This window comes from Hylobates moloch, unplaced genomic scaffold, assembly GCF_009828535.3.
Source record: "Hylobates moloch isolate HMO894 unplaced genomic scaffold, HMol_V3 SCAFFOLD_10, whole genome shotgun sequence".
NCBI lineage: Eukaryota > Metazoa > Chordata > Mammalia > Primates > Hylobatidae > Hylobates > Hylobates moloch.
Window position 1 is genome coordinate 29,835,315 of NW_026652285.1, and position 16,446 is coordinate 29,851,760.

The 16,446-nt window shown below is 53.3% G+C and overlaps 1 protein-coding gene and 1 long non-coding RNA gene across 2 annotated transcripts; one reads left to right on the forward strand and one right to left on the reverse strand.

Annotated features, from left to right (window-relative positions):
- On the reverse strand, positions 1-879 carry LOC116475005 (uncharacterized). Its single transcript, XR_009215423.1, has 2 exons — positions 767-879; positions 1-289 (listed from the first exon to the last, which is right to left on the reverse strand). It is a non-coding gene; the product is annotated as an uncharacterized LOC116475005 (long non-coding RNA).
- A 128-nt stretch (positions 880-1,007) lies between these two features.
- Positions 1,008-3,199, forward strand: SPPL2C (signal peptide peptidase like 2C). The gene has a single exon (XM_032163958.2). It carries the CDS (start codon positions 1,034-1,036, stop codon positions 3,086-3,088), a length of 2,055 nt encoding a protein of 684 aa, XP_032019849.1. The 5' UTR covers positions 1,008-1,033; the 3' UTR covers positions 3,089-3,199.
- The last annotated feature ends 13,247 nt before the right edge of the window (positions 3,200-16,446 follow it).

The window sequence follows — 16,446 nt, forward strand, 5'->3', positions numbered from 1 at the left end:
TTTGCTGTGTCAACGTGGGCTTCTCCAAGCCTCAGTTTTACTTGTCCATGAAGTGGGTGTATTAAGGTAACATTAAGTAGCTATAACAAAGAGACCCATGATAAATCAATGCCTTAAGGAAGATCATGTCTCTCTCTTTCTTGTAACAGTCCATAGTGCACATCCTGGGCTACTGTTCCACATGGAATCCAGGGACCTGGTTCCCTTCACTTTCTTCCTCTCCGTTCCTTAGGACATTGTCCTCCTCGTCATAGACAGACACATCACAGGCCTGTCCTTGTTCTGACTCCTGAGAAAGGGAAAGAGAGGGTAAACCAGGAGCCCCGCAGTCTGTCAGCCTAAGCCCCTGATGTAAAGAGTTCACATCATTTTTGCTCAATTTCTCCTGGTCACCTGTCCGTTCCCAACTGCGAATGGAGTTGGAGGTGAATTCTGGTCATGTGCCTGGTAGAAATGGGGACCGACTTTGAGGGACAGCCTCAGGCTAGGCAGTTATAATGACACCTCCTTGCAGCTGTGCAATAGGTACAGCTAGGGTACTTGGTGTCTAGTAAGCCCTCGGTAAAAGTGCTCAATGTTACTGAGCTCAGAGCTCCGAGGGACCGTAGAAACTCTCTGGCCCAACGTCCTTATTTCTTTACAGCTAAAGAAACAGGCCTAGAGAGGAGTGACATTGGCCTGGGTTCCCCATGGGTAAGGAGAAAAGTTGGTTCAGAATCCTATCTGGCCTGCAGACCCCATCCTAACACCTTTTATTTCAAAGTACCTGGTCTAACCCCACTAGGGTCTGGGTAGAGAGCAGGGTCCAGATGACCTCTTCCCTGGTCTCCCAGCGTTGGGGGGCATCATTCTAGAGGACCCTGTGCCCCATAGCAGCACCCTCGGCTGGGGACCACACAGCTTTATGACTAAGTAGGTGTGGCCCTGGTTTCCAGGACAGGTGGCCAGACTGCTCTGTGACAAAGGGCCACGCCCACCCCTGGGAGGGGTATTGGGCTGCCGCCCGCAGATGTTGCAGTAGGAGCTGAAGAAGATGGCGTGCTTGGGCTTCCTCCTCCCCGTGGGCTTCCTCCTCCTCATCAGCACCGTGGCCCGGGGAAAGTACGGCGTGGCCCACGTGGTGTCGGAGAATTGGAGCAAGGACTACTGTATCGTGTTCAGCTCCAACTACGTCACCCTCCCCCGGGACCTGCACCACGCCCCACTCCTGCCCCTGTATGATGGCACCAAGGCACCCTGGTGCCCGGGCGAGGATTCCCCCCACCAGGCCCAGCTCGGCTCCCCCAGCCAGCGGCCCCTCCGCCAGACCACTGCCATGGTCATGAGGGGTAACTGCAGCTTCCACACGAAAGGCTGGCTGGCTCAGGGCCAGGGTGCCCACGGGCTGCTCATCGTGAGCCGGGTCAGTGACCAACAGTGCTCAGACACCACCCTGGCACCCCAGGATCCCCGCCAGCCCCTGGCAGACCTCAGCATCCCTGTGGCTATGCTCCGCTACACTGACATGCTGGACATCCTCAGCCGCACTCGTGCGGAGGCCGTCGTCCGCGTGGCCATGTACGCACCCCCTGAGCCCATCATCGACTACAACATGCTGGTCATCTTCATCCTGGCTGTGGGCACAGTGGCCACAGGCGGCTACTGGGCTGGCCTGACAGAAGCCAACCGGCTACAGCGGCGCCGTGCCCAAAGAGGAGGGGGGCCTGGTGGTCACCATCAGCCGTGGGAAGCAGCAGCAGCTGAGGGAGCCCAGAAGGAAGATAATGAGGACATCCCAGTGGACTTCACGCCGGCCATGACAGGCGTGGTGGTCACCCTGTCCTGCTCGATCATGCTGCTGCTCTACTTCTTCTATGACCACTTTGTCTATGTCACCATCGGGATCTTTGGCCTGGGTGCTGGCATTGGCCTCTACAGCTGCCTGTCACCCCTGGTGCGCCGCCTGTCCCTGCGGCAGTACCAGAGGCCTCCACATGGCCTCTGCGCCTCTCTGCCGCTGCCTCTGCTGCTGCTGGCGAGCCTGTGCACAACCGTGATCGTCTTCTGGATGGCCTACCGCCACGAGGACCGCTGGGCGTGGCTCCTGCAGGACACACTGGGCATTTCCTACTGCCTGTTCGTCCTGCACCGTGTGCGGCTGCCCACTCTCAAGAACTGCTCCTCCTTCCTGCTGGCCCTGCTGGCCTTTGATGTCTTCTTTGTCTTCGTCACCCCCTTCTTCACCAAAACCGGTGAGAGCATCATGGCGCAGGTTGCCTTGGGCCCTGCAGAGTCTTCAAGCCACGAGAGGCTGCCCATGGTGCTCAAAGTGCCCCGGCTAAGAGTCTCCGCCTTGACCCTGTGCAGCCAGCCCTTCTCCATCCTTGGCTTCGGTGACATCGTGGTCCCCGGCTTCCTGGTTGCTTACTGTTGCCGCTTCGATGTGCAAGTCCACTCCCGTCAGGTCTACTTCGTGGCCTGCACCGTGGCCTATGCTGTGGGCCTGCTGGTCACATTCATGGCCATGGTCCTCATGCAGATGGGCCAACCTGCCTTGCTCTACCTCGTGTCCAGCACCCTGCTCACCAGCCTGGGTGTGGCTGCCTGCCGCCAAGAGCTCAGCCTCTTCTGGACTGGCCAGGGCAGAGCTAAGATGTCTGGGCTCTGCTGTGCCCCTTCAGCTGGCTCTAGGCAGAAGCAGGAGGGCGCAGCAGACGCCCACACAGCCAGCACACTTGAGAGAGGCACCAGCCAAGGAGCAGGGGACTTAGACAGCAACCCTGGAGAAGACACCACTGAGATTGTCACCATATCTGAGAATGAAGCCACCAATCCAGAGGACTGCAGTGATAGCTCCGAGGGCTGGAGTGATGCCCACTTGGCTCCTAACGAGCTGCCCTTCATCCCCCCTGGGGCCTCGGAGGGGCTGATGCCAGTGATGCCAATGGCCATGCTGATCCCACTCATGCCCCTGATGCCCCCGCCCTCAGAGCTGGACCACATCCATGCCCAGGCCCAGGCCCACGACACTGGCCTGCCCTGGGCGGGACTCCACAAGAGGAAGGGTTTGAAAGTAAGAAAGAGCATGTCGACCCAAGCTCCCTTGTGAACTGGAGGCCCTGGGACACACGCCTCTCAAAGGGCTGGTGGAACATTGCAGAGCAAAGCCATGCATGGCAACAAGAAATCAGGGCATCAAAGAGATTTCATATCTACCCAAGGAGTCTCTCTTTGTCGGGAGCGCAAGAGAGCAGCAAGCAAATAATAAGTGTGTGCAGGGCTCAGAGGGTCCTTAGGAGCGGGCACCACCCCCAAATAATGAAGGGGGGAAACTGAGGCTCCAAGAGGGCCTATGACTTGCACAAGTTCAGGCAGCAAGGTAGGGATTTGCATCCAGGGCTCACTGGGCGGCTACTCCCCTCTGCCTGCCTGCCCAAACCCTTCCCAATCCAGAGCGGCAGCTCCTTAGCCTGGCACACAGCCCCCCGTCCCATCCCTGCCACCCACCCTAGGCTCATTGCCCATCTTCTCTCCATGCTCAGGTCAAACAGAACTCCTTGTCCTCCCCACCCGCTTTCTCTGCATATGCTGTTCCCTCCAGCTGGGATGCCCTTCCCTCTCTAGACAAAACACTCCAACCTGGCTCCCTGAGTCACTAGAAAATTCCTAAGCATCCTTTACTCCTCAGCTCACATCCATTCTGCAAAATGTCTCTGCTCAAGAATCCCAGGCAGCAGCACCAAGCCCAGCACATTCCTGTATGCACCACCCATTCCATCTTCAGGCATTGAGTATGCCCCTACTATGTGCATCGCCATGTGGTGGGCACAGGGAAGGCCTCTATCTGGCTGGGGGAGGGGGAGGGGTGGGCAGACAAGAAACAACCTTAGGATTGTCTCAAAGAGGTCGGGAGGGGTTGGAGAGGTTGGGGCCAGGGTAGAAGAATTCGGGAGACCAAGGCCTCCCTCACTGACTCTAAGTAATGTTCAAGCCTCTTTGGGTCTCTGTAGTCTCATCTGTAAAATGAGACTTATACTACCATTTCCATCTGGAGGCAGGGGCATGGACAAGATGACCTCCTAAGGACTCTACAGGCTTTTAGGCCATGTAGGGTGCTGATGTGTTGCTTAATCAGAGGAGACAAACTCTGGGGTGAGAAGGCTTCCTGGAGGAGGTGTTTTTGGAGGGGAGGAAAGTGTATCCCAAGAGGCAGTGTGGTTCAGTGGTTAGGGCTCTACAGCCAGGCTGCCTACCACAAATCCCAGCCCTACCACTGACTTGCAGTAGCTCACTGAGCAAATGTCTTATCCATTCAGTGCCTCAGTTTCCTTGTGTGTGAAATGGGATAATAGGACCTACCATTTGGTTCTTAGGAAGTTTGAATGAGTTGGCCCTATGTCAGGAGATTGGCACAATGCCCCGCCTGTCCAAAGAGCCCCCTGCACGTGAGCTATGTTTATATTGCTCCCCTAGTGAAAGCCTCACAGAATCAAACCCAGCTCCTACAAGGCCTTGGGGTTCCAGCCCAACGGCCCCCTTCCACCCCTCCAAACCCCTACCGCCACAAGCACACGCCAGACCCACCACACCCCCTGTGCGTTTTCCTATTCTTGGAACTATCTTTCTGCCCCTTCCTTACCACGCCCCATAAACTTGGCCTGGCTGGCTCCTCCTCTTCGCAGCCTTTCCTAAAGCATCCCTGTCTCAATCACACGACCAGGCACCCTGTTTCTTAGTTTTCCAGTCTTCCCCAGTAGAGGGTCAGCTTTGGACGGGCAGGGGCCTTGCCCATCTCGTTCATCTGTGTAATTTCAGGGCTCCGAACAGCCCTGGGAGTGTTACAGGTGCTTGATTTATTTGCTGGAGGAATGAATGGATGGATGAATGAATGAAGGAATGAATGGATGGATGAATGAATGAATGAATGAATGATTGAATGAATGAGGAGTTGACCAGCCTGAACTGCAGAGGAGGGGATGCTATGAGGGAAGGCCCCGCTGCCCAGGCCACCTCACAGGCTTCCTGCAGGGCCTTGGTCAGTGTTGACATGAGACTTGGCAGGCCTGGGTGGGTCCTGGAGTGGGGAGAGAGGCCCAGGGAGGCAGTGCAGGTGGGTGGGCATCTCAAAGCCCCACTTGCTGGGGAAGAAGTGCAGCCTCTCGGTACACAGCAGCTGAAGGCCCCGCCGGACAAGGGAGGCTTGGAGAACTCAGCCAGGCCACTGCGGAGGTGTTGGCAGCCCCTCCCACCGGAGCAGTGGCCATCTGGCCTGGACAGAGGGCCCTCCGAAGGCCCTGGCTCGGCCCCAGCCTGGGCAGCCTCCCTGCTGCTGGCCTGCGTCACGGGGCCTGCCGAGGGCAGCTGCACCCTCTGCCAGGCCCGATGGGAAGGGTTGGACAGAGCCGAGGCCTCCTGGGCTCCCCGGCCCCCACATCCCCCAAAGCAAGAGGTCAGGATGAAGGAACTTCTCTTTCCCAGAAATCCACGGTCTGAGGGCTCTGAGGTTGCAGGCCTGGAGCTCCGCAGGCCTGCAGGGAGCCCAATGCCTACCTCCCAGGAGAGGGGATTCAGGGAGGGTCTGGGTCGGGAGGCCTCCCCCTTCCCGGCATCCAGACCTGATGGGGAGGTGAGGGCCCACACGGCCTAGATCTGCTGCCTCCACCCCTCTTCCCCAACCCCCGGCTTGCTGCACGGTGTTTGGGCAGCAGAACTGAGGTGCTCACAGGGTCCCAAGGCCAGGCCTGGGGTGGACAGCAGCCCAGGGTGCAGTGGCATCATGGTGCCCAGGTAGCTCTCAGCTCTGCTTCTCACTGGGAAGTCATCCTGGTCACCCAAGTTTCACCACCCCCTCCCCCTGCTGGTTCCCTTGTGTGGCCACAGCCAGGACTGACCAATGTCGGCGACCTCTATGAAGGACACCCCAGCTCCAGAGCTCCCGAGGGCTCACTGGGGCCCCAGCCGACCGGCCCCGAGGCCCGGCTTCATCCTCACCTTCCTGCAGACCTCACTCCCTCGCAGGCATCTCCCCTGAGACCACTGCCCAGCACCTCCCACCCAGCATGCTCCTGGGGCTCATTCCCAGGGAGCCCAAGCTAAGACACAGGGACAGCTGCCTTCTACGTGTGAACTGGAAAAACTGTGAGTCCCCCCACACACCCCTACATCCTCCAAGCTCTTCTGCCCTGCTCAGGAAACGAGTGTGGGGACGGGGCTGGAGGCAGGTGATGGGCAGGACCTTTCTTCTTCCTCCCAAGAATACTCTGCAGCAACTCTGCCCATTTCACAGATGGGGCTGGGCAAGGACTCTGGGTCTAGAGGCAGCTTGAGGGTTTAGAAAGAGGCACCCAAGCACAACTGCAGGTCAGAATCTGGATTCCTGGCCCCACGGATTCTGAGTTGACAGGTCTGGGGTGGGACCAGGCATCAGCCATTTTGAGGGACCCCCACCACCACCCCAGGGTGAACACATTTAGAGTTTGGCTTCAGCCTCTTGTCTTGGCTGGGCCAGGAGGAGGTGGGGAAGAGGGAGACCAAGGCTTCAAGGTGCCGGGGGCCCAAGGCAGGTCCTGCCTCCCATCCTGACATACACATTCAGCTGGGGGCCCTGCAGGTTCCCCTCCCTGAGACCTGGGCACACGTGACCACACCCGGAGGCTCAACCTCCGCCTTGCTCCCCTGGCCAATCCTGGTCTGGGGCAGGAGAAATTGAAGCAACTTTACCAACCAACAAACTTCACTTACCGCCACACTTCTCAACCCCCACCCCACTCTCTAGCATGTCCTCTGAGGCAGACTTTGTCCTGTTTTGTTCATCATGCACTGGACCTGGCACATAGTAGCTGCTCAATAAAACATCTGTTGAATGAATGCACTGGTTGGATGAATGTCCCCCTTACTAGCTGTGTGACTTTGAGGATGCAAAAGTCTCCTTACCATAAAGTAGGCGTAATAACACCTCCTGCCCCAGGGGTTGTGGTAAGTAATAAGCCATATGAGTGAGGAGCTGAGTCCAGTGCCTGGCACAGAGTCAAGTCTCCTAGATCTTGCCCTGCTGCCGCTGCTGTGCCCTCTGATGGCCCAATGTCCCTGGTCCTGCTCAGAGGCCTCCTCTTACTCTGCCAGTCCTCTTCCCAGAGGACAGGGCCAACTCCATGCGTCTAGACCACGCTGCCACCTGCCAGAGGTGCCCAAAGCTGGAAGCCCCTGCCTGAATGCCAGAGGGACACAGGATACGGCACGTGTGCATATACACACACGCATGCACACACATATGCATACATACACATACACATGGGCACATACCCATGCTACACACTTCACACACCCCCACACCCCACACCTGCACACATATACACCCATGCACACATCCACACACATGCACCTGTACTGAACACGTGCACATGCCCTTGTGCACACCTGTGCACACCCAATACGTGCACATACACACACACCTCTGGGCTCTGACCTGCTGCGTGTGGTTCCCTACAGATCCAGCCTTTCCCCACCAGGCCTTTCCTGGGCTTACAGGAGTGGGGGTGCTGATCCCTGGATTTCCCACCCTGAAGGACAGGGTGGTCAAGGTCCCTCCCCGCAGGCCTACCCCTTTCCTGGTGGGACAGATCCCCCTTCGAGACAGAACTCACTGCCCAGCTGCTCTGAGGAGTGTGGTTTGAGGACAGCCTCCTGGGGGCACCTCAGCTTTCTAGCCCGGCTCACTAGCGCTCTTCAGGGGAGGGGGCACAAAGGGCCAGTTAGTGGCTGAGCAAGACAGGGGCCCAGGCCTTGGCCGTCTCCACCCAGAGTGCTCTGATCTCATGGGCTGGCAGAGGCAGCACAGGCCTGCATCCCAGGCTGCTGGCTCCCCGTGCTGCAAGCTGCTTTCTCCTGGCTCCACCGCTAACCACCACAGCACCTGCTTCCTGGGCAGCCTCACCTGTGATAGGTGAACCCTCAGATGGGACCAGGGCAGGAATAGCCTCCTCAAGGCCACCCCCAGGGCCCCAGGTGGCCCAGCCTCAGGGCCGAGCTGTTTTACCCAGGCCAGCTGGCATTTCTGTCCGTGACCTTGGTTAATCCCAGCACCAGCTTCATGAGGCATGGGCTTGGTTTTCTTTTGTTCATGAGAAGGTTTAGTACTGGAGCTCCTGGATTTCTGGGACAGTGGGGACCAGCAAGGACCTGTGAGATGATCTCATCCACAGATAAGGAAAGGAAAGCCCAGAGAGGGCCAGGACCTGCCCAAGGTCACACAGCAATGGGACAGCAGAAACGAAATGCAAGTCTGGTCTCCTGCCTCCCAGGCCAGCAGCTGGGACCAGCTCTCATCCTCAACAGCCCCTCCCTCCACACACCCTGGTCTCTGATCCATGTTCCTCTGAAATCACACCTCCCCCGGGAAAACTCTGGGTCTATCCACTTCTGTGCCCTGGGAGGTATAGCCCCACATTCTCCTTGAGAAGTATCTGTGTGTGTTGCTTGATAAACGTTCAGCATCAATCCGCTTGCCAGCTAAAAGGAGAACACAGCTGGACTTTGAGACCTGGGTTCAAAGCCCCACATTGCTTTCTCTTGTCATGTGATGCTGGACAACAGAAGCCAACCCTCTGAGCTTCAATTTTCTCATCTGTAAAATGGGCTGCTAAGACTCACCTAATGGTTTGTTGTAAGGGTTAAATGAAGTGAAGTATGTGTATGAACAGCTAACACTGGCTAAGCACTTACAGCAGGGCAGATAAATGCATTATCTCATTACGTGTGACCCAGGTTTGGGGAAAAAGTTTCCAGGACAGCATTTGACATACCCCCAAATGCCGTCTTCCCCAAATGCCGTCTTCCCCAAATGAGCCCCCAGAGGTGAAGTCATCCCCTTCCCTTGGTCTCCCCTGCCCACGATCACTGGGATGTGGTGTGTGGGTGGGTGCCTGATGGTAAGCAGGGCACCACCGCAGAGCCAAGAAGAGGTTTCCCAAATTCCCCCACGTACTGGGTCCTGCAGTTTAACTGAACCACCACCGTTTTGCGCCTTTTTTCCCTGCAACCCTGAACCTTGAATGCTCCTGTGCTGCCACCTACTGGCCAGGAAGATAAGAGCAAGCAGGGGCTCGTGGAATTTGGGAATAATTATAATCAGTAATGATATTTAAAATATGTTTAATAAACTAGCAATCAGCAGAGTTCTGAAGCCCCTATTGGGCTCAAGGTTAATGCTTTAGAATCTGGGTTGTTAGAAGGGTGAGGTGCCCTGGAGGAGGTTATTTTGATATTTTATTGAATGAAATAGCCCAAAACAGCGTCACTGAATGTCCTTAATGCCTAAAGACGGTCCATGCCCTGACACTTAGCCCACTCCATAGAATCAGACCACCATGAATAAGTGTCCTCAGGCCCCCCGGTTTCTGGACTATTTGTACACCAGGGATGGGGAGACTCCCCATATGGTCCCCTCCCCACCCCCACCCCCAGGTCCAGACCCAGTCCTTGTCCCTGCGGGTCAGGAGGCACCCCGCCTCCCCATCCACACACACAGAATAGGTTCTGGACACGGATGCCATCATTGTTCGCTGTGTTTGTAAACAAAACCCTGCCCACCATTGCTTTACTTTTCAGATGCTTAGTTTTATCTTTGGGGTCGCTCTTCTGTGGACCCAACTTGCAGCTGCTGGGACCTTGTCTAGAGCCCTTCCAGGTATGGGAGTCAAATCCAGGCTTAACACCTCCCTCCTGGCCCTGGGGAGGGTGACAGGAAGCATTCTCAGAGACACCTCTGGAATGAGGCCTGGAAGGGAAGCAGACAGCTGGGGCTGCTGCTGGGAGAACCTTGGGCTGCTAAAATCTGAGACGTTCTGGGTTTTTGTTTTTGTTTTGGTTTGGCTTGGTTTGGTTTGTTTGTTTGTTTTTTGAGACAGGGTCTTGCTCTGTCACCAAGGCTGGTGTGCAGTGGCATGATCACAGCCCACTGCAGCCTCAACCCCCTAGGCTCAGGTGATCCTCCCACCTCAGCCTCCCCAGTAGCTGGAACTACAGGCATGTGCCACCATGCCCAGCTAATCTTTGTGTATTTTTTGTAGAGATCGGGTTTTGCCATGTTGCCCAGACTGGTCTCCTAGGCCCAAACAGTCCTCCCGCCTTGGCCTCCCAAAGTGTTGGGATTACAAGCGTGAGCCACTGAGCCTGACCTGAGACCTTGTTCTGAGAAATGCCTGTAAGTAGAGTTCCCCAGGCTGTCAAAGACTTGAATGGCAGCAAAGATTGGTGGGGTTTGGGGGATTGCAGTGAGGTCTGAATAATGGTGTTGGCAGAGTCTCCAGTGACCTTCCAGAACTGAGGACAGAGAGGGAAAGTGGCCTGCCCAAGGTCACACAGCAGACCCAGTGATAAGCCCAAGGCAACCAAGAACCTGGAAACTAACACAGAAATCCTTCGTAAACAGGAGACACTTTCTGGTTTGCCTTTCAGAGGCTGCTTCGTGAAGCCCCCAAATTCCCCCACGTACTGGGTCTTCTTAAAGCAGGAGGCCCCTGGGTCCAGAGAAAAAAGAACTTCTCTGAGCAAAACCCTCAGTCTCTCGTCCAGCCTGGACCCAGGCTTGGCCCTGCCTACAGTTCCTGACTTGACCCAGACACTGTAGTGAACTCAGGCAGGAGGAGCCACACCTGAGAACCCTCACCCATCACAGCCCAGGTTCTCTTCCCGGCCATCCCCCGGGGCAGCCCCAGAGCATGAGCCAAGGGGGTCTGGTCTCCACCTACCTTGCTTAATCCTTAAAGCCAGTTGTGACACATTGAATAATGTCCTCCCCCAAAAATTTGGAACCTGTGATCATTACCTTCCATGAAAGGGGGCAAAGGAGAAAGGACTTTGCGGAAGTGACTAAGCGAAGGATCCTGAGATGGGGAGATAATCCTCTATCGTCCTAGGGGGCCCTAAATGCAAGCACATGGGCCATTATGAGAGAGAGAGGGAGAGAGAGAGACAGAGGAGAAGCTGGGCGCAGTGGCTCACACCTGTAATCCCAAGACTTTGGGAGTGAAAGGCAGGTGGATCACTTGAGGTCATGAGTTTGAGACCAGACTGGCCAACACAGTGAAACCTTGTCTCTACTAAAAACACAAAAATTATCCAGGCATGGTGGCGCATGTCTGTAATTCCAGCTACTCAGGAGGCTGAAGCAGGAGAGAAAGCTTGAATCCCAGAGGCGGAGGTTGCAGTGAGGGGAGATTGCACCACTGCACTCCGGCCCAGGTGACAGAGTGAGACTCCATCTCAATAAAAAAAAAAAAAAGAGAGAGAGAGATCGAGGACTGGGTGCAGTGGCTCATGCTTGTAATCCCAGCACTTTGGGAAGCCAAGGCAAGTGGATCACCTGAGGTCAGGAGTTCGAGACCATCCTGGACAACAGAGTGAAACCCTGTCTCTACTAGAAATACAAAAATTAACCGAGCATGGTGGTGCGTGCCTGTAATCCCAGCTACTTGGAAGGCTGAGGCAGGAGAATTGCTCGAACCCGGGAGGTGGAGGTTGCAGTGAGCCGAGATTGCGCCACTGCACTCCAGCCTGGGCAACAGAGCGATGCTCTGTCAAAAAAAAAAAAAAAGAGCTAGAGAGAGAGACAGAGGAGAGAGCAGGATTACACACATGGAAGAGGAGAAGGCAATGTGGTGACGGAGACAGATTGGAGTGATGTGGCCACAAGCCAAGGACTGCCAGCAGCCAGCACGAGCTGGAAGGGGTAAGGAATGAATTCCCCCCTAAAGCTTCCGGAGGGAGAACAGCCCTGCTGACCCCTTGATTTCGGCCCAATGATCCTGATTCCAGACTTCTGGCCCCCATAGCCGTGAGAGGATATATTTCTGTTGTTTGAAGCCATCAGGCGTATGGTCATTTATTACAGCAGCGACAGACGCAAATCCACTGTTCAACAGACATCTGTGGCACAGGCTGCCCTTGCACCCAGAGCTGTGCCTGAGAAGTAAATGGCTCACAGAGCAGACAAGATGAGGACATAACCCAACAACAAAAGCCCCCTAGCCCGCCGCGTATTCTTTCCTGCAGGGGAGAGGTGGGCATGGGGGAGTCAGGGAAAGAGAGGTGAGAACCGGAGTCTCGGCTGCAACAGCCAGTGAGTGTATTCTCAGTTCAAGCCACTGCACTGGGCTCCAGGGACTTCTTTCCACTGTTACTGATTGTACTCTAGAGGAAAACTGGAAAGCACAGGAAAGTAGAAAAAAATCCACAATTACTATAAACTTTCGGTTTATTTCCATCCAGTCATTTTTTTCCCCATGCATAAGGGTTTGGTTTTGTTTTTATCTTTTTAATTGTGGTAAAATACACATAACAAAATTTATTAAAGTGTACAGTTCAGCAATTTTGCTAAATACACTTATAATGTTGTGCAACCAGCACCACCATCCATTTCTAGAACTCTTCATCTTGTCAAATGAAATTCCATACCCGCAAACAATAACTCCCATGCCTTCCTCCCCAGCCTCTGGCAACCACCATTCTACTTCCTGTCTCTATGATTCTGACTACCCTAAGTGCCTCATATAGTGGAATCATACAGAATTTGTCTTTTTTGTGACTGGCTCATTTCATTTAGCATAATGGCCTTAAGGCTCATCCATGTAGCAGCATACTGCAGGATTCCTTTCCTTTTTAAGGATGAGTAACATTCACTGTGTGTATGCACCACATTTTGCCTAGCCATTCATTCCTCTGTTGGTGGACACTTGGGTTACTATAAACATTGGTGTGCAAATATTAGATAGTGCAAAAGTTATTGCGGTTTTTTCCATTACTTTCAATATCTCTGAGGCCCTGTTTTTAACTCTTTGGGTTATATATCCAGAAGTGAAATTTCTGAATCACATGGTAATTCTATGTTTAATTTTTTGTTTATTTATGTATTGATTTATTTATTTACTGGGAATGGGGGTCTTGCTGCATTGCTCAGGGTGGTCTCGAACTCCTGGGATCAAGCAATCCTCCCTCGACCTCCCAAGTAGCTGGCATTACAGGCATGAGCACCTGGCTTTATGGTGTTTGTTTGTTTGTTTGTTTGAGACAGGGTCTTGCTCAGTAATCCAGCCTGGAGTGCGGTGGCATGATCACTGCTCACTGTAGCCTTGACTTCCCGGGCTCAAGCAATCCTCCCACTTCAGTCCCCCAAGTAGCTGGAACTACAGGTGCACACCACTACGCATGGCTAATTTTTTTTTTTTTTTTTTTTTTTTTTTAGCAGAGATGCAGTCTCACTATGTTTCTCAGGCTGGTCTTGAGCTCCTGAGCTCAATCGATCCTCCCACCTCAGCCTCTCAAAATGCTGGGATTATAGGTGTGAGCCACAGTGCCCAGCCTCTGTTTAATTTTTTAAGACATTGCCATACTGTTTCCACAGAGACTATAGCATTTTACATCCCCACCAATAGTGCACACGTGTTCCAATTTCTCTACATCCCCATCAATACCTATTTTCTGGTTTTGGGTTTTTGTTGTTGTTTGTTTGTTTGTTTTGAGACACAGTTTCGCTCTGGTCGCCCAGGCTAGAGTGCGGTGGCACGATCTCGGCTCATGCAACTTCCACCTCCTGGGTCCAAGCCACTCTCCTGCCTCAGCCTCCCAAGTAGTTGTGGTTACGGGTGCGCACCACCATGCCCGGCTAATTTTTGTATTTTTAGTAGAGACGAGGTTTCACCATGTTGGCCAGGCTGGTCTCAAACTCCTGACCTCAGGTGATCCATTCGCCCCAGCCTCCCAAAGTGCTAGGATTATAAGCATGAGCCACCACGCCCAGCCAATTTTCTGTTTGTTTTGTTTTTAACAGCATTATTCTTAATGGGTATGAGGTAATATCTCATTATAGTTTCGATGGGCATTTTTCTAATGTGCATTTTTCCATGTTCTTATTGGCCATTTGTCTTTTTAAATGGAGAAATGTCTTTTTAAAACCTCTGTCCATTTTTGAATCAGGTTGTTTGTCATTTTGTTGTTCAGTTTTAGAAGTTTTCTATATATTCTAAATATTAATCCTTTATCAGATATATAATTTGCAAATATTTTCCTCCACACTGCGGGTTGCCTTTTTACTCTGTTGATAGTGTCTTAGGATGCACAAAATGCTTTAACTTTTACGAAGTCTAGTTTTTCTTTTTTATGAAGTCTGTTGTCTGTGCCTTTGGTGTCACATCTAAGAAATCATTGCCAAATTCAATGTTGGTAAGCTTTTGCATGATGTTTTCTTCTAAGAGTTCCATGCATAGGTTTATTATTTGTTCATTTCAGTCCCAAGATGTCGTCTGTCACCCAGGCCATCCGGATCCTTGTTAAAGAAAAGGGCACAACTATTCTTTGTCATGTCCACCCAGTTGCAGGACTTCTGACACCTCCCTACCATTTGTCAAACCAACCCCAACTCCTCAGCCTGGTGTTTAAGGCCATCTGCATCCAGCCTTCCCTCCTGACTGGCCTTCGCTCCACTGGCCCCTATACATCCTGTTCACGTGGCTCCTCTCACACGCTCACCCTCGCTCCGTGCCTCTGCTCACCTGGAACGAGCTTCTTCCACCTTCCTCTCATTTCTATGCACAAGAATCCACTGAGACAGTCCACATTCCAAGGCCCCTGTGCTGGGCCCTGTCCAAGGTCCTGGAGATGAACATAAACAAGATGTGAGGGTGGCGGGAGAGGGTCATGGATGCATTCTCTTTAAGACTTTTTTTGGCTTTGAAGAATAAGAAACTGCTTGAAGTAGCTTAAGCCAAAAGAGAAGCATATTTGGAGGGACACAGGAATTTCTCAGAACAGAAGGGCAAACAGCCCAGTCAGGGCTCATGGGAACTGGGAATTAGAAAGCTTTCTGCCTCGCCGAGCTTCATAATCTCTGGGCCTCCACTTCCTCTCCTCCCCTCCCTGGGCTGGCTGCCTCTGTTCACCCATTTTGCCCTTGTCTCGTCGTGCCACTGGCCCCCAACTCCACGTCATTGCCTCTCAGCCCAGGGGTCACCACCAACAGGCAATGGTGTCTATGCAGCCACATTTCAGACTGTTGAGAGAGAATCTACCTGGCTTCCATACTCTCTAGGGACCCTATTTATTCGGCATCCTGTCACTGACTGTGGGTGAGCCCATGGGTCCCTGACTCAGGTGCCCACCCCAGGTCCAATCAGCTGTGGCTGGAGAGGGAGGGTGAGGAAGGCAGGGGCCGCTGGAGCACAAGGTTGTTCTTCCTGGAAATTGCCTCTCCCAGATCAGAGTCTGAATTTTATCAGGATCCCTGGGTGAATCATGGGCAGATTAAAGTGTAAGCAGCAGGCTGGGTGCAGTGGTTCATGCCTGTAATCCCAGCACTTTGGGCCAAGGCACGAGGATCACTGGAGGTCAGGAGGTCGAGACCAGCCTGGATAACATGGCAAAACCCTGTCTCTACTAAAAATACAAAAATTAGCCAGGAGTGGTGGTGCGTGCCTATAATCCCAGCTACTCAAAAGGCTGAGGCAGGAGAATCACTTGAACCCAGGAGGCAGAGGTTGTAGTAAGCCGAGATTGTGCCACTGCACTCTACCCTGGGCAACTGAGACTCTGTCTCAAAAATCAATAAATTAGTGAAAATAAAAATAATAAAGTGTAAGAAGTGCGGCTGTGGAGCTATGGTTCTCCGAGAGTGGTCCCTGATCCAGCAGCCTCCGCATCACTGGGCAACTTGTTAGAAATGCAAATTATAGGCCAGGTGCAGTGGCTCACGCCTGTAATCCCAGCACTTCCGGAGGGTGAGGCGGGTGGATCACCTGAGGTCAGGAGTTCGAGACCAGCCTGGCCAACATAGTGAAACCCCATCTCTACTAAAAATACAAAAAACTCAGCCTGGCATGGTGGCATGTGCCTGTAATCCCAGCTACTCAGGAGGCTGAGGCAGGAGAATCGCTTGAACCTGGGGGGCAGAGGTTACAGTGAGCCAGGATCACACCACTGCATTCCAGGCTGGGTGACAGAGTCACACTCTGTCTCAAAAACAAAAGAAACAAAAAAAAAAAATGCAGATTATGAAGCCCTATCTTAGACCTGCTGAATCTGAAACTCTGGGGGTGGGGCCCAGCCCTTTGTTTTCGCAGCCCTCCAGGTGACTCAGATGGGCACCAAAGTCTGAGAACTATTGCCCTAAAGCAGGGATTGGCAAGTTTTTCCTCTAAAGGGTTAGATGGTAAATACTTTAGACTTGGTGGCCTCAACTCTGCTGTCATAGCACCTAAGCAGCCACAACAACAGATAATAAAGAACAGGCACATGTGGCAGGCAGGATTCTCAGGCAAGTCTGGGCCCTTTATGGGCCCTGATTTTTTCTGCCATGTCTTGGCTGACCTCAGTTTCTGAACTTCTGGTTTCTGCTTGACTTGTCCTCAAAGGACCTTTGTTCTCTCATGGATCTAACACTTGCTCTTCTTATCTTTATTGGGAGCTCACCTCTCCAGT